The sequence below is a fragment of the Neltuma alba genome, unplaced genomic scaffold (genome assembly GCF_004799145.2).
Source record: "Neltuma alba isolate B1F8T4 unplaced genomic scaffold, ASM479914v2 tig00011447_pilon, whole genome shotgun sequence".
Taxonomy (NCBI): Eukaryota; Viridiplantae; Streptophyta; class Magnoliopsida; order Fabales; family Fabaceae; genus Neltuma; species Neltuma alba.
This window is the reverse complement of record NW_021636127.1, coordinates 266356-284966: the sequence shown is the minus strand read 5'-3', so window position 1 is coordinate 284966 and position 18611 is coordinate 266356. Positions and strand designations below refer to the sequence as shown.

At 36.1% G+C, this 18611-nt stretch overlaps 2 protein-coding genes across 3 annotated transcripts; one reads left to right on the top strand and one right to left on the bottom strand.

Annotated features, from left to right (window-relative positions):
* Positions 1–1028: 1028 nt before the first annotated feature.
* On the bottom strand, positions 1029–16877 carry LOC114713705 (protein HOMOLOG OF MAMMALIAN LYST-INTERACTING PROTEIN 5). Of its 2 annotated transcripts, XM_028898384.1 has the most exons (6): positions 16704–16877; positions 16388–16488; positions 15711–15820; positions 4632–4707; positions 4338–4478; positions 1029–2157 (listed from the first exon to the last, which is right to left on the bottom strand). In XM_028898384.1, the coding sequence occupies exons 1-6, from the start codon at positions 16795–16797 to the stop codon at positions 1303–1305; spliced, it is 1377 nt and encodes a 458-aa protein (XP_028754217.1). In that variant the 5' UTR covers positions 16798–16877; the 3' UTR covers positions 1029–1302. The 2 variants fall into 2 exon arrangements, with proteins under 2 accessions (XP_028754217.1, XP_028754218.1); XM_028898385.1 differs by lacking the exons at positions 15711–15820; positions 16388–16488; positions 16704–16877 and adding an exon at positions 12042–12309.
* Positions 8828–10862, top strand: LOC114713704 (uncharacterized). The gene is made up of 2 exons (XM_028898383.1): positions 8828–10511; positions 10608–10862. The coding sequence occupies exons 1-2, from the start codon at positions 9082–9084 to the stop codon at positions 10807–10809; spliced, it is 1632 nt and encodes a 543-aa protein (XP_028754216.1). The 5' UTR covers positions 8828–9081; the 3' UTR covers positions 10810–10862.
* Positions 16878–18611: the final 1734 nt, after the last annotated feature.

Sequence of the window (18611 nt, the reverse complement as noted above, 5' to 3'; positions counted from 1 at the left end):
AAGGGTAATATGATAAAATAATTTAATTTTTCATCCTATTTTCATTCAACCAAACAATTTTTTATCAATTCATCTTTCATTTGAGTGCTCACCAAAAACAGCCCTTTAACCAGAAATTTTCCACTGCATCTCCCCCCCCCCCCAATTCTTTTTAATTCTTTTCTATCCTAACCGGTTCTTTCCACCAAACTGCCCTAATGGTTTTTTATTTTTTATTTTTTTAAACCCTTCTAAGCCTCGTTTCCTTCACACCTTGTAAGGAAATGAAATAGTGTAAAGAACATGTGGGACCCACACTAATTCTTCTTGGTCTTTTCCTCCCCAACTGTAAAACATAATCCTGGTGAAGGAAACCTAGGGATTCATGCCCAGCTATCATTTTCCCACTCCAGTCCGAGCCCATAGGGTTTTGACACCTAGTAAAACTGGGCCAGGTTACCAAATCAGGGTCCAACAGAAGTACACCCCCCAATTCCAACTGATTTATTTAATAACAATACATGAAACAATATAATGTCTTCACCATCATTAAGCCATCAGAACATTATCCAAAAAATAGCTAGAATCACAACAGAAACATTGCTCCTATAATGCATGCTGCAGGAGCACGAATTATGAATACTCAACTAAGGCATTTGGCCGGGAAAACAGAAAAAGTTCGAAACATGCAAAGGGGATCAAAATTCCACTTTCCCTCACAGAATTATCTCTGCAATCGCAAAAAATTTTCAGTAACTGTCATACCTTCCCGATCTCATTTCCTGCCCAAGAGGAAGCTAACTCCTAAAAGAAGGAAAAAACTTAAGTGAAGTTGCTTATATCCATTATACCATCATATATGATCATGTGTCTTTTTGTATCATATGGATTTATAATTAAATGTTAATATTTCAAAAGTGGGACACATGGTCATGTGTGATTAAAAAAAAAAAATTGACATAATAAATATAACTAACTTGATTTAAGTATCGTCCAGATGTAAACTAAGGAATCTGAGTGATGCAAACTATTAATGAAGACACAAGAACGGAAAGAATTCTGGGACTGGCATAATAGAAAACTAATTGTTGAAGTTCAAGTAAACATCTGTTAATATCTCACACATATTGACAAACAAATGGATCTCACAACCTCAAGCTGATTGAAATGTTGTACACAGATGAGACAAACTTCATGGTTTCTATTCAAGTCTTGTTTGCTGCATTTTTTGACATTTATGCAAACGCAATCAATATCTACAGAAGGGGACATACGAATGAGAGGTTGAAATCATGGTAACCCCACCGGTTTCAGATAAGAATCTTACTGACCAGCTGATGGTTTTGTCAACAACTCCAATGATTTTCTTAGGTAGTCTACTGCAACTGAGACATCATCGAATGCTAGTGCCCCAACAGCAAATCTTGCAGCCTTGTGTGCCTCTGCAACTTTTTCAGGTGGCGGCTGGTAGTTACTGTCATACTGGTATGTCTGAGAAGTTGAAGTAGGTTCCAAGACAGTTCCATTTCGGCTGCTGGAATTCTGTGGGGCACTTGAAGAATAATTTGCAGTTAGAGGAGCTGACTCGGAAGAATATGAAGCACTAGAACCTTGGTAGTAATTTAGGTTTGAAGGGACTGATGGTAGACTGCTTTCTGTAAAGCTGGGATATGACTGAAAATGGGGATAAGAATAAGAAACGGGAGTTTCGTGAGAAGGATAACTAGAAGATAAATGCTGGGGGTGGTCTTGTGAATACTGCTGCTGATTGTAGAGCAGAGAATAAGAACTTTCTGATCTAGCCGGAGGTGGATGGTGGTAATCTTGGGAAAGTGGCGGAGGATGATAATCTTGGGAAGGCGGTGGAGGATGATAATCTTGGGAAGGTGGTGGAGGATGATAATCTTGATGAGGAGGAGAAGGATAATCTTGGGATGGGTAACTTGCAGAATGGTAAGAAGATGAGGGAGAAATGTTTGATGAATGCTGACTATTTTCTCTGTCATGGAACTGCAAAGGTGGAATGTTTGAAGAATGCTGATCATTAATGGTATCATGGAATTTAGGTGCTGGAGGAACGCCCGGCAATCCCGTGTAGTTGACAGGATCATTATAATTATGGGATGCATCAGATTGTGGTCCAGGACTGGCCAACGTATTTTCGGTAGTCCCGAGGTCCTGCAAGCAATTGAATGTTATGTGTATTTACATATATATGTAGCTTTTTTATCTTAATGTCTATTAAAATTAGATGTGAGCAAAGAATATTATTATCTTTACCAGCCCAACCAAGAACATCCCAGCTAAAAAAGAAAATCATAACATCTGAAAGGCAAGCTACTCAGTGATAAATAAAAGAAAAAATTAATCACTGGTCCCCACAGTTTTGCCTCAATTGTTACTCAGTCTCTGAACACTGATTCAATGCAACTTAGTGCTTATAATTTTGACTTGGTTGAAGCTCAGTCTTTAACCTTTGACTCAGTGCAACTTGGTACATAAGTTTAGCTATTTAAAGCATTAGTCCCTAAGTTTTTTTTTTTTTTTTTTTAATGTAGGTCTTATAATTTTATTTTCTAAAATGCAGAGACCAACAATTCAGATGGTCAAAACTATAAGGACCAAGGAGAAAAAAAACGGACCGGACCGGACGGTTCAACCGGAAAACCGGTGAATCGGTCTGAGGTCCGGTCTGGTTTGGCGTAAAAACCGACCTCCAGTTAAACCGGAACAACTCGGAATGAACCGGAATAAACCGGTAAAAACCGGGCAAACCGCTGACTTGATTGGGTTGGCCGGTTGGTTTTTTTCCCTGCTTCTTTCTTGCTCTCACCATTCGCCGAACGTCTCACCATTTGTGGAGACCATATACACTACAGAGATAAGTGGTAGAAGTAGAGAAGATTATTGAGGTGAAGGAAGACAGAACTTTGTTGGCTCCGCTTTGAAGCATACTTGTGAAAGACTAGAAGGCAAGTAGAAAAATAACAGGGAGAGTAAGATGAATGAATAAAGTGCAAGAGGAAAAATGGTGCCATTGTTCGCTGTTTCAGTGTTTCTTCGTCTGAGAAAGAAAGAGAAGTGAGAAGGTATGAAGCATTTTGAGAGGACAAAATGAGAAATGACAATGCGTGTTCAAGGAGGAGCTACCCCACCGCCTATTCTACTCTACTGCTCTGCTTGTTCAATATCCAAGGAGGAAAGAGGAAAGAAAAGCTGCTTTGTGATGCGTGACATAAGGATGCACATGGGAGAGAGAAGACATGGTAAAAACAATTTTGAAAAAACAAAAGGCTCCGTTGGGTGAAGTGAAAGAAAAGGTAAGGGGAAAAAAAAAAGAAGAAAGAATACCCATTAAAAATTAAATATTATTTTATATAATTAGAATATGAATATTTTTACCAATTTCAACTAAATTATATTATTTTAATTATTACCGGTTTGATCCCGGTCTGACCCCGATCTGACCCACTGACCTTTAAACCAGTATCTCAACCAGTTCATTATCCGGTCCGGTTTTTTGTTCCTTGATAAGGACTGACTTTGCATCAAGATAAAGTTTAAGGACTAAATTTCAACAAGCAAACACTATAAGAAATGAATTACATTCAGTTAAAGTTCAGGGAATAAGTTACGACAGGTCAAAACTATAAGAAACAAATGATTAATTTTCCCTAAATAAAAATTCATAATAAATCACACAGGGAGAAAAAAACAAGGGAAGAAAGAAATGGGCCATTTGAACCAAACATCAGCTTTGAATAGCAGAAATATTTCCTTATCTTAATACACAACTTAATTTCACAACATACATCATTATATAGACTTCCCTCTATTGTATTTGAAAAGCTTATTCTTCAATTCTGCATGCATTTTTACCTGAAAAAAGTGACGATGCGCAAAGAAAGAACTATGCCCTTATCATTAAAGTTGTTACAAAAACAGGGCCCAAAAACTATAGACCAACATGAAAGGAGGCTGAGAGGGACACAAAAAATGTCCATGTACAAAAATCAATTTAAAGTGAAACTGTTCATTATCAGCACAAAATGCGTGCGAATCCCTAGCGGATTTTCTTCATGACCCTCACTGACACCATACTGCACATGAAAGGGCTCTTGTCTCTTTTTTCCTGCCCTTAATGTTTCTGTAATTTATTAACAATCCCTGTAGTAATTATCTAAAATCTTCTCTCATGCAAAAATAATTTTTTTTTTTTTAATTGGTTTGTCAAGACAGATTCTGATGCTACAGAACATCAAATTGTTATGAAAGAACAAATTACAGCAGCTTTATGTCAGAATGATTACAAACAATATTTTATCGAAAACTAACACTAAGTTGAGTTAGAAACATACATCTTTGCCACTAGGAATACTTGACGGTATTGACAGATCCTCATCATCAGCAGGAGGACCAGCCATGGGCTTTCTTCCTTCTTTCAGAGCCTTCCTTATATCTGCTGCTTTCCAGGCCGCATATTTCTGCTTTTGCTCCAGCTGTAACAGCAATTCATTGAAGCATAAGGCCAACAGTGACGTCAACCCATACTATATTATCACTTTTACAAATTACTTTGAAATAAGTTTTAGCTTGCATATGCCATTGAAAATGCAGAAAGTGATTATTCAATCTATTACTCTGAAGCTTACATCAGGCTGGAGTGCTCCAAACTGGTTTAGAATCTCAAAAAAAATGCTTGCGGCATAAAATGTTTTTGCTGTGTTCCTGCCAAAATTCATAGATTTTAAATGTTAACAGCTGATTACTGAAGAAAATAAACTTTTAAAGCAGTAACTGTCGGCAAAAGAAACAACAAAAATTCTACATAGCAGACCAACCAGAAGAGAGAAGGGGAAAAAAATAAAAGGTCAAACGCAACCAAACCAGAAAACCCATACAAACATCATGAACAAGGATACTATTGTCAGTTCCACTATCTTAGGAGAATATCGAAACATTATTTGTTCTGTTTTCTATTACGTTATTGTCTTATTTTATCAAGTTATCAAATCAAGTTGTTAATATTTTATTGGCAAGAGTGTACCCTTAATCCTCTAACTTCACACAATGTTTCACTTTTATTCTTTAATTTTATAAAATGTCTTTTCAGTCCCATGACCTTGTAACTTCTCTGAATAGTATGCTGTATATTTCATTGAATAGGGTTTACATAATATATAGAGTAAAGAGAATAAACCTAATTAATGTGAATCTGATCACATCCCTTAAAATCCTCCTAAAGACAAGGAAATAATAATAGCCTGATTCTGTCATACTCTAACCGTTACAAGAGATACAGCTATTTAATTCTAGGAGATTCTAGGAGATTAGGCTAAAACTAATCAGTGGGCTTTTGAAAGTAGGCCCACTTTCCCACACTCCCCCTCAAGCTGATGAATAGATATTAATCATTCCCAACTTGTTCCTAAGATCTTCAAACATCTCAAGTTAAGGACTTTGTCATCACATCTGCAATTTGACTTCTTGAGGGTATATAGGCAAGATCAATTATCTTGTTGTCAATATTTTCCTTAATGAAATGGCGATCTATTTCCACATGTTTTGTACGATCATGATGTATGGGATTATTGGCAATTTTTATTGCTGAGATATTATCACATCAAACTTTTATCGGTGTGGTGTCCTCTACTCTTAGTTCCTTAAGGAGTCTTACAAGCCAAATTCCTTCACAGATGCCTAAGGCTAAGGCCCTGTATTCTGATTCTGCTGAACTTCTTGAAACGACTAGTTGTTTCATGCCCCTCCAAGTGACCAGGTGTCCCCATACATACGAACAATAACCAGTAATAGACCGTCTATCCCTTTTTGAACCTGCCCAATCAGCATCCGTAAAGAGCTCAATCTTTCTAGAATCACCTTTTGCAAAAAACAGACCTTGTCCTGGTGTTTTTTTTAGGTATCATTGACTAACCACACTAACTGGGTAGCAAATATCAAGCCTAGTGTGGGATAAATAGATGAGTTTCCCTACTAGCCTTTAATATCTCTCCTCGTTTACTGCTTCTCCATTTGGCTTGATTGTTAGCTTTTGATTAAGCTACATAGGAGTGTTAGCCGGTCGTGCACCCAACATCCCTGTTTCTCTTTGGAGGTCCAGTGTATATTTTCGTTGAGATACACTTATTCCCCTTTTTGTTCGAGCCACTTCCATGCCAAGGAAATACCTCAACTGACCAAGGTCTTTAATCTCAAATCTTGTTGCTAGACTCTCCTTTAGCTTTGCAATTTCTTTTTCATCATTACCTGTCAATACTATATCATCAACATGTACAATAAGTGCAATTAGTCTATCACCACAGTGTTTAATAAATAATGTGTCATTTGCCTGGCATTGCTTATAGCCCTGCCCTTTCAGGACTTGAGAGAATTTTTCAAAACAAGCTCTTGGAAATTGTTTTAATCCATACAAAGACTTATGCAGTCTGTAAACTTTCCCAACAGTTTTTGAGTTTCTCATCCCTAGGATTATTTCCATATAAACCTCTTCTTCTAAATCACCATTAAGAAAAGGCATTTTTAATATCAAGTTGGTGTAAAGACCAGTCTAAGTTTGCAACTAGGGATAAGAGAACATTTATAGTATTAATTTTTGCTTCAGGTGCAAAGTCTCTTGATAATCTATTCCATAGTTTTAAGTAAATCCCCCAGCGACTAAGGGTGTCTTATATTTGTTTATACTTCCGTCAGGATTATATTTCACAATGAATACCCATTTGCTACTTACCATTGATTTACCTTTTGGCAACGTTGTAATTTCCCAGGTTCCATTCTTATGTAAGGCTCTTAATTCTTCCTCAATAACTTGCTTCCAATTCGGGTCTAAACTGGCCTCATTAAAGCTTTGAGGAATTTCACACTTTCTATATTGGCCACAAAAGTTTTAAGGTAAGGAGAAAGCTTACTGTAGGACACATACTTACTGATAGGATGTTGAGTGCAGCTTCTCTTTCCTTTCCTTAGGGCAATAGGCCAGTGAAGGTCTTCAAGACTTGGTTCAGTAGTCGAGTCATGGTGCTGTGTGGGTGTAGTAATGGGTCTGTTTTCACTGTTTTGTCGCTCTGTAATGGTAGTAGGTTGTTCTATCATAGTTTCTGACATAATCTGATCATAAACAGAATGTAGAGGTTCAAAGGGGTTTGTGTCATGGAGTGCAAATCTGGTTGGGGTAGTTTCAACATTGTTTAGAATCTGTTCAGTGTTATTATGGGACATGTGGGTTGGTTCTGTAGGTTCTGTACGTACATTAGGGAGGATTTGGGGGTCTATAAAGTCTAGGTTGTTTAAGAGGATAGTCTGCCAGCTAGAGTGATCACAAATTATCCAATCACTTTTCTGGTTCTCCCCTTGAGTGGATAATTTTGGGTAATATGGCAGGCTTTCTACAAACTTAGCGTTCATAGTAATGTAATATTTGTTTGTAAGAGTAGAATAGCATTTATACCCTTTTTGGCTTGAAGAGTAGCGAAGAAAAATACATTTGATAGCTCTATGGTCTAGTTTCCCACCATGGTCATTGTAGACAAAAACAATGCACCCAAAGATCCTCTTTGGAAGTGATGTAAACAGTGATGAATGTGGATAAAGGTCAAGAAGTTTTTGTAGTGGGGTTTGAAAATTTAAAACTTTGGAAGGCATTCTATTTATTAAATGGGCAGCAATTAGTATAGCATCCCCCAAAAATGATTAGGAATATTTCTTTCAAACATAAGTGCCCTAGCTACCTCAAGGAGATGTCTATTTTTCCTTTCAGAGACTCCATTCTGTTCTGGGGAATAAATACATAAGTTTGATAATGAATACCATTAGAGGCCAGAAAATTCGTAAAAGAATTTAAATATTCTTTCCCATTATCTGATCTAAAAATTTGAATAGTTGTGTGAAATTGGTTTTCAATAAAGGCATAGAATTGCTGGAAGACAGAGAAAACTTCAGATTTATTTTTCATGAGGAAAACCCAAGTTAGTCTTGTGTGATCGTCGATAAAAGTGACAAACCAGCGAGCTTTAGAAGTAGTGTCAAATTTAGAGGGACCCCAAACATCACTATGTATAAGATAAAAGGGACGAGGAGGTGTGTAGTAGTGACTAGGATAGGGGTTGTGAACTTGTTTTGCCAAATAGCAGGTATCACAATGAAATTCATTATTAGACCTTTTGGTAATATTAGGAAATAAAATTTGCATATAGTGCAAACTAGGGTGGCCCAACCTAGAGTGCCACAACATTATTTCATCGATAGTCATAGTAGATAAAGCAGTGCTGCAAATTGATTTATTTGGGGAGGTTCCTTGGATTTTGAAAACCCGTTCCACACTTTAGCAACTCCAATCCTCTTACCTAATGCCAAGTCCCGAAAGACACAACTAGTGTTGTCAAAGGTAATAATACAATGCAATTGGTCAGCAACTTGTTTTACAGACAGCAAGTTGCATTCAATCTCTAGGACATACAAAACATCGTTTAATACAATGTCTGTTGAAATTACAACAGTTTCGGACCCCTGAACCTTAGCAAATTGGCTATTAACAACTTTCATAGTTTTATGATTCAGTGTTATTAGAATCGTGCAATTCGGGATACGAATCGCACGATTCGTTACAGAAAATGCACTGGGAGATACGAATCTCCCAGTGTATCTCAAGGGCTTCTGAATCGAGCCCTGAATCGCGCAATTCACACCGGAATCGCGTGAATCGCGCGATGCCGGCGAATCGCGCGATTCTGGGCAGCGTCGGGTCGCGTAGATCCGACCCGGATCTTGCGCGACCCGACACGATGAAACCGTCGTTTTACCTTCTTTTTTTTTTTTGAATTTTTGCTTTTTTCCGGTTTATATAAGGAAGCAAACGACCCAACCCTTTTTTTTTATTCCCCTGGTCTTCTTTTCACGTTTTAGTCTCTATCTTGTGCCCCACGCTTCTTTTCTTCTCTTCCGTCGGTTCGTGGCTGAAATTTGAAGCTTTCAAGTTTGAATATTGAAGTCTCAAGTGTCCTCTTTTGCTGGTTCTTTCTCTTCTCTTCTATTCTGTGGTATTTTTTTCCTCTATTTTTTTTATTGGATATTATATTGGTGGGAAAAATGAGTCAGAATCAGAATAAGAAAAAAAAGGAAGCTGACATTACATGGAAACATTGTGAAAGTGTTCCTCCCCATAGACTTATGGTTAAATGCAAATACTGTTCACATCAATGTTGGGGTGGAGTAGCCAGGATGAAACATCATTTGGCAGGAACCAGAGAAAATGTGAGTCCATGTACAAGTGTTCCCGATGAAGTTAAAAAGTTGTTTGTTAAAATGCTAGAAAATAAAGAAAAAAATAAAGATGCTATTAGTGTTGAAATATTTGAAGAAACAACTGCTCAAGATGCTAAGGGGAAGGAAGGGACATCAAAAACTATCAAACAAAAAACAATGAATGAGATGGTAAAAGATAGAGATTTAGTAATTCAAGATATTTGTAAATGCATCTATGGTAATGCTTTACCATTCAATTTGGTAAGAAGTCCACTATTTATTCAAATGTTAAAATCTGTTGGTGAATATGGTAGGGGTTTGAAACCTCCAAGTTATCATGAGGTGAGAGTTTCTCATTTAAAAAAAGCTGTTGATAAAATTCAAGAAAGTTTAGTGAAGTATAAGAAGGATTGGGAGAAATGGGGTTGTACTTTGATGTGTGATGGTTGGACTGATGGTAAAAGGAGGTCTCTTACTAATTTTTTAGTTAATAGTCCTAGTGGGACAGTCTTCCTAAAGTCAGTGGACACAAGTAGTGTGATTAAAGATGCTAAACAAATGTTTGAATTACTAGACAATATGATTGAGGAAATTGGAGAGGATAATGTGGTGCAAGTTGTGACAGATGGTGCCTCAAATCTTGTGGCAGCAAGGAAGATGTTAGAAGAGAAGAGAAAAAAATTATTTTGGTCTCCTTGTGCAGCTCACTGCCTTGATTTAGTCCTTGAAGACATTGGGCAACTTCCGGTATTTTATAATACCATCACCAATGCAAAGAAAATAACAACATTCATTTATAGGCATACATGGGTCTTGAACTTGTATAGAAAATATTCCAAGGGACGAGAATTAGCTAGACCGGCAGTGACAAGATTTGCAACAGCTTATCTTACACTAAGTTGCATATTCCGGCAAAAGAATGCTCTTCGAACCATGTTTGCTTCAGATGATTGGGTTTCTGGTTCTTTTGCTAGTAAAAGTGAGGGTAAGCAAGTGGCGGACATGATTTTTGGGGATTCTAGATTTTGGAGTTCCATCAAATATTGCTTAAAGTGTGTGAGTCCACTTGTAAAAGTTTTGAGACTTGTAGATGGTGACTCTAAACCTGCTATGCCATATATTTATGAAGCAATGGATAGGGCCAAAGAAGAGATTGCTGACAATTTTGAAAAGAAAGAATCAAGGTATAAAAAGATATGGAAGATTATTGATACTCGTTGGAATTTGCAACTACATAGACCCCTCCATGCGGCTGCCTACTTTCTTAATCCTAAGTAAGTTTTATACAATTTAAAGTTTAAAATTTAAATATTTATATTTATTATTTAATTGTATGCTAGAAAAAGATAACTTATTCATTATTTTTTTAGGTTCCATTATGATGAAAAATTTAATGCGGATCAAGAAGTTTATTTTGGTTTATATGAAACTATTGAGAGAATGATTCCGGATAGAAAGACAAGATTTTTAGTTGATCAACAACTCGAGGCATTCAAGTCTGCTAAGGGACTTTTCGGAAGGAGCATGGCAATAGATACTAGAAACAAAAAGCAACCTGGTATTATTCTCTAGTCTATACTATCTATAAGAATTTAATTTTTAACCTTAATAATAAATCTGAATTTTGAAAAACATTCCTAATTATTGTTTTTTTTTTAGCTCTTTGGTGGGAAAGTTATGGAGGAGAAGGTAGAGTTACAAAAGATAGCTATGAGAATTTTGAGTCTCACATGTAGTGCTACTGGATGTGAAAGAAATTGGAGCACGTTTGATCAAATCCATACTAAGCGAAGGAATCGCTTAGAACAACAAAGGTTGAATGCACTTGTATTTGTCAAGTATAACCTTCAACTTGAGATGAGACAGAAGATTAGAGAGGAAAAGGGAGAGACATATGATCCCATTTGTTTATCAGATATTGAATCTGATGATGAGTGGATCACTGAAAAAGAAAACCCATGCTTGCCAGTAGATGGGTTATGGATGGACATACATGAGAGTTTCACTCTTGATGAAAGAGCTCCAAGCAAGAAAAGAGAGGTATAATATTTTAAAACTAAATTTAAGTTGATTTTAGTTTAAATATATATCATCATACTTATTAAGTTTTTTTCCCCCCTTAGGTCCAAGAAATTTGAATGCCAAAACCAATAGCAAAGGGAAATCTATAGTAGAACAAGAGAATGAGAATGAAGATAATGTTGAAGATGGGGAAGAAGAGGATGATGAAGAAATGACATTGTTAATGGAGGATGATCATGAATTGAGTGACATTGATCTTGGAGATGATGAATGATGGATTGAATTTTATGTTTACTGACTTTAGTCTTTTTAAGTTAAGAGTTTGACTTTGAATTTTGAATGGATTTTGGGGACTATTTATCTTTAAAATTTCATATATTGGTTATTTTATTTTTTTGGGGCAATTTATAGCACCTAATATTTACAAACTTTTAATATTTTTTATGTGAAAATTACTTATACATTATCCTTAATAATTGTTCATGAATCTTACAATTCACGATACAGTACGATTCAAGATTCATAAAACTGGCTTTCCGATACACGATTCGTATCCTGATTTGATAACCATGTTATGATCAGAAAAATCATGGAATTTAGTGAATAATTCCTTAAAACCAGTAATATGGTGAATAGCACCTGAGTCAACGATCCAGAGATTTTTAGAAGTCTCACTAGCAGGGCAAGAGTGAGGTGTTTATCCAAAAGTTTGCGTAGTAGCAGTAACTCTTCATGGCTCATAGATTCTGGAACAGAAGAAGTTCCAAGTAGTAGGCCCTTACTTCCAGGTTTGCCTTTTTGTTTGTTGTTGGGAGGCTTGCCATGCAGCTTCCAACATACTTCTCGAGTGTGACCATTTTTGTGGCAATGATCACACCACTTGGAAGGTTTTTTGGGCCTTGTGTCACCTTGAGAACCTTGGATAGCAAAGGCAAAAGAGTTAGCAGGAATAGTAGAGGTTAGTGAGTACCTTCCTGCTTTCTTCAAATTTGACAGTCTTAAATGCTTCGAGCAAGGATGGAAGGGGCTTGAGACTCATAATTCCACCGCGGACATCCTCATAAGTCATCAAGTCCATGTAGGAATTTGTAGCAACGTTCTTAGTCTACCTATTTTTTTGTAGTACATGGCTGCGACAATATTGGGCCATTCATGGACCTCAGAGATCTATTTGCTGCCAAAGCTTCATTAGAGCAGTATAATAATGGGTGACAATTTGTTCACCTTTTACCAAATCATGGAGTCGGCGTTTGACTTGAAACAGGGCAACAGTGCTTTCTGTAACAGAATAGGCGGCTTTTGCAGAGTCCTAGATTTCTTTGGCTGTAGTGACAAGGAGGTAGTTCTCGCCAATGTCGACTGCCATAGAGCTTACCAACCAAGCCATGACTAGGTTGTTCTCTGCGGACCAGGTAGCGAATTGAGGGTCTGTAGATGCTAGTGGAGGTGGATTTCCAGTGAGATAGCACTCCTTATTACGACCCCAAATGAATGAGAATGTAGCGTGACCATTAGAGATAATTATTTCCATCTAAACGATGGGTGAGGGGAATTTGGGAGAAGGCATCGCTCATGCCAACCCCTTGTGCTATTGTGCTGCTGCTGAGATTCGTGGCTGCATAAGTGCTGCCTTGAAAGACACAAAGGGTGGTTGCTGTTAAAGCTCTGATACCATGTAACTTCTTTAAATAGTACGATTTATATTTCACTGAATAGGGTTTACATAATATATAGAGTAAAGAGAATAAACCTAATTAATGTGAATCTGATCACATCCCCTAAAATCCTCCTAAAGATAAGGAAATAATAATAGCCTGATTCTGTCATAATCTGACCATTACAAGAGATACAGCTATTCAATTCCAGGAGATTCGGGGAGATTAGGTTAAAACTAATCAGTAGACTTTTGACAGCAGGCCCACTTTCCCACAACACAATTAACAAAAAGATGTTGACATGAAAATTTTAAATGTTGACAAAACATTAACAACATTAGGGTTAAAAAATAGAAAATATACTATAAAATTAAGAAACCAAATTGATATCTTGTCTAAAGTTAGAGGACCAACAGAATACTTTTACGGGGCTTGCTAATGGGTAATAGCATTACGTTAAAATTGTGCAATTAAACATCATGAGGTCTGCTCTGGTGAGACCTTAGCATTAAATGCTAGCATTAAAACTGGTGAGACCTTAGCATTAAATGCTAGCATTAAAACCTATTACAGAGCACTGGTGAGACCTTAGCATTAAATGCTAGCATTAAAACCTATTACAGAGCAGACCTCATGATGTTTAATTGCACAATTTTAATATAATGCTATCACCTATCAGCAAGCCCACCGTTATAAGTCTCTGTTAACCTACTAGCCACGAGTCTACCCTTATACCTACAAATACTGCCATGAGGGTGATATTTGATGGGGAAGACCCACTGCCAATCATCTACAGAATTTCCTTCAGGTAAGACATTCAATACCTATGTCAAATTCTTTCAAGAGCTCTTAGTTCAGCTTGTATGTATTCTAGCCACCATGCATTCTTCATGGCTTCCTAAAAGTTCTCAAGTAGTCTTTCATTTGATAGTTGAGTAATAAATGATTGACATTGTCAAAATAGTCTTTTATAGGAAATAAATTTACTTATCAAAACTCTTATGCAAGATTGTTTTCCCTTTCCTCAAGGCTATTGGCTACCCTAACTCCTCAAAACTTGAAGCAGAGTTTGATTCACAGACTTGCCCAAAAATAATATGGATTATTTATGCCTAGGTTCAAGCTCCAACAACTGCTCCACAATAGTCTATTCTCTCCTTTTCCTTGAGCAGATCTTGGGATTCTTAGACTTAGGTTTGTGCACCCTGGTCTCAATATCATCCTCATTATCAAATTTATCCTATTCTGAGGAATAGGGTTCATTTTCAGGTTCAGAAGTTGAACCAGATCTCTTCTCACTCAAATCAGGTTTGGATTCAAGTTTGGTGGCCTTTGATATGAGTCTTTTTAATCCATGACGTTCTACTAAGGGCATAGGAGGTATGATATGCTAACATGTTCGACTTGGTGTAATATTGTTCCCAAAAAGACCCATTCACTCTCCCTACTCTTCCCCCGAATGGGTCATTTTGGATAAAAAGGCTGATTTTCTAAGAAAACTACATCCACAGTGATTAGTGACAAAGTATTTGTTGAGAGTAACAGGGAGAAAAAAAACATTTATGATCCTTTTAAGTGGAAGAATACCCCAAGAAGATCCACTTATAGGCATAAGGCTCCAATAAGCCTTCATTATACTTGTGCACAAAGGTGGACCCAAAACTTTTTCAGGTATAGTTGTGATAAAGAAAACAGAAGGATATTCTACAATCAATGGTGCAAGGAATCCCAATGCGTCTGAAGGCATTCTGATTAAGAAGAAAGCATAAGCAAGATTAGCATCCCCCGAGATGACTAGGAATGTTGGCAGTAAGCTAAACTGCAAAAGAGACCTAGCACCCTCAAGCAAATGCCTATTCTTTCGTTCAAAGACACCATTTTGTTGTGGTGAATCATCACTCCAAAGGATTTGGATTCAAGCATGAAAATGATTTCATATGAATGAATGAAAATGCTATACTGTTTGGATTACTTTTGATTTCTTTTTCAAATATAGCCATGTCACCTTGTACAATCATCTATGAAAGTCACAAGCCACTAAAATTACTTTGAGTTTTTACTTTTGATGGCCAACAAATATCACTATCAAGTTTTTACGTTTAAGTAGGAATTTCTAGAATGAAAGAGAGGGAATGTTGTTAGTTTCGAGATTCTAGGAGTAGATTGAGATATTATTAGTATGTGTTTAATTATGATTTCACTTTGGCTTTGTTTTGTGATATTTGATCATTAGATCAGGTTGTTAGTATTTTATCTATCTGTTCCTCATCTTCAAGGATTGCATCACAATCCCTCTCCGCAGTGTTTATTTATTCTACAGAACATTAATGAAACTAGGATGCAATGCACAGAAAGCAAATAAGTTCTCTCGCTTTCCTCAAAATTTCTCCCTATATGTAGAAAAGCAATGAATAAGATCATGAAGGGGAAAAAATTGATCCTCTAAAACAAACGTTGGGGATCCCAAGTATCTAAAATCTTAACTACAGAAAAAGTGAAATAAACAAACAGAAAATAAGATGAAATACTGTTTATAGGAATGAATAGAATAAGATGCTTTGAATATCCACGCAGGAACTATAAATAGTAATAGGTTCCCCAAGTTCCCAAACACATTATAATGAAAAACTTAAACAACAGAATAACATACTGACAGTATCTAATCCAAAGTCGTGATTCTTCCATGTTCTTGCTTGTCAGCTTATATAAAAGATAAGAGAATGACAGCATAACATACTAACAGTGGAACAGACAAGCTTAAAAGATAATTACAGCTTATATAAATGGTTAACATACAAATCTGAACGTCCAGCACGATCTTGCTTGTCAGCCTTCGCAAAGACGTTTAAGGCAAATCCCTCTAGATGTAAATTATCATCAGGTCCCAGCTTGATTGACTTTTTATCCTGAATGGAAGGAAAAAAGCTAATCATTTGGATCAACTACAAGCGCTTAATACTAATGGCATGAAACCAAATCACCTTATTAAATTAACATTTAAATTTTAAGATCTACGAAATCAAATAATAAGAGGTTATTACAGAACAGCACATTAAAAAGATAATAAAAAGGCTCATCGATAGTAGGATCCCATTCAAACCGGACGAAAAAATAACCGCAGACTGTCATTGAAACATATGGAATCATAAGCAAGTTTTAGGCTCCAAAATCTAGCTCCAAACACTCAATGACAGTGACAAGAAATCAGGAAATTGAAGATAACTAGAAAGAATAATCAAAGACTAGCGCGCTCATGACAATTTCTCGCATAAATATTAATAAGAAAACAATACGTTACTATGAAAATTAAAATTGGTGGAACTAGTAAAAACTATCATACTTCAAACCTACTTACACAACTGAAGGCGATCTCAACAAAATTGTCACACAACAGCATGCACTTTCATCTCACAAACCTAGGAGAGCGATTAAAGTTCACAACATGATGAAAACTAACAGCACTGTGATTGCACCTTTTCGAGCTGGTTCATGAGCGATACAAGTAGAGCATTTGTGGTCTTGGTGCGTTCACTCTGAGGAATCTTCAATCCACGTTCCATAGCATACAACCGACCTTAATTTAGCATATTCAAAAACCCCAACAAAAAAAAAAAGAGGGAAAAGTAGGGTATCAGAATCTTCCGTTCACGCTCTAAACCAAGCTCAGTTGGATCAACGGGGAAAATCAGAAATTCCTAAACAAGAAATTTCAAAAGACGCGAAGAAATAATAAAGAAAAATTTGCCATTGATCTGAAAACGGATCCAAAATAAGAAGAGGGCGATTTACAGTAATATGCCACAAGAGGTTCATGCTTTTGCAACTCATCGGCACGTTGAAGGTACGGTAAGAGGAGCTTTGCTGGCTCACTTTCACTCGCCATCTTCGATCTTCCCGAGTTATCGAACAGAGCGGGAACAGCGATTTTGATCTTGATTCCAGAGAAGGGCAGGACGCAGCAGGCGGCTCTTTGGGAATAAATCAGGAGTTCGAACCGACGCGTTTCGAGGAAGCTGACGTAGAGGCATAATTTTTCCCGGGAGAAAGAAATATAAAGACCTAGAAAATCACCATATAACAGGAAGTAAAAGTTAAAAGATAGAAAAAAAAGGGAAAATTGCAACAAAAAAAAAAGACTTTGGAATGGTAAAAACGCAAATAGAAACTCTTGACAACTTCACTTTGGGTTTTAACAATAATAATATGTCATAAATTGTCAAAACCCAAAGTGAAGTTGTCAAGGTCCTATCTGCGTTTTTACAATTTTAAGGTCTTTTTTTACAATTTCCCAAAAAAAAAGTCTTAATTATTTTCCAAAGTTCTGATCAAGTCACAAAACTTAAAATCTTATAAAATAACTCTAATATCATTTTTAGTAGGAGGAATTTCTATCATTCCTCTATTACATAAGAGCTTTAAACGACACAAGCATTCTATTTAGGAACTTAAAATCTTATAAAATAACTCTAATATCTTTTTTAGTAGGAAGAATTTCTATCACTCTTCTATTGCATAAGAGCTTTAAACGACACAAGCATTCTATTTAGGAGGCAAGGGTAAGTTAAGTTTATCTCTTTATAAAATTGTTAATTTAAAATTAAAACGTATGAACTGTGAAATAGAATATGTTAATTTTTAAGGTCGTATGATAACAAAGATTTATTCATGAACTTACAACAAGTGTGTTGTAAAGACAGAAAATTATTAATTTAGAATTAAAATGTGTTTAACTATAAAATGAAATATATTAATTTTCAAAGTTGTATTGAGATCGAGTTTTATTCAAAGACTTGTTGAAAATGTGTTTATAGAAACCAAAAGTTGTGAATTTAGAAATGAAATTATATTAACTATGAAATAGAACATGTTAATTTTTAAAGTTGTATTGTGAACAAATTTTATTCAAAAGCTTGTTATAATTGTGGTGTAGAGATATAAAAGTGTAAATCTAGAGCTAAAACTTGTTAACTACATAATTGAACTTACTAATTTTTAAGGTTGTATTATTATCGAGTTCAATTCAAAGATTTATACAAGTGTATTATGGAGATAAAAAGTTGTTAATTTAAAATTAAAATGTTTTAAGTACGAAATGAAATATATTAATGTAGAATTCTCCTTTGGTTATTGATAAAAAGGGCATTAAAGTTATTTTATAAAATTTTAAAATACTTCTTTGTGTCATGTGATCTAATTAGAAGTTTGATAAATTTAATGACCGGCATCAGAATTTAAGTTATTTAAGTATCTTTTTAAAAAAAATTTTCTAAAAGATAAGCATCCAGTAAAGCTTTCAAGGAAATTATAAATATCCTCACAAACTACATTCGGCCAAGCAAAGTTGGGGCACTTGACGGAGAAAAATTGTCTCCTGGTGCCGCTGATTTTGTCATGATACAAGGCCTAATGAAAATAGGCCAAAATTGAATATGGGCTTTAGATGAAGTAAGTTGCTTGGAAAATATGTCCAAGGGTTTGAACCAATGATTTTAAAACCGGACCGAAACCGAACGGTCGGACCGGTGACCGAAGTATTAAACGGTTCAGTTTCTAGTTAGCAGCCATTTCAGAGGTTAGCCCGTGTTGAGCCGATAAAAACCGGCTTTTGATCTGGAAACTGGAACGGATATTCAAAAACCGGACGATCATGAGAAGGGGTTTAGAAGAAGAAGGAGGAGGAAGAGGGGCAGAGGAGGA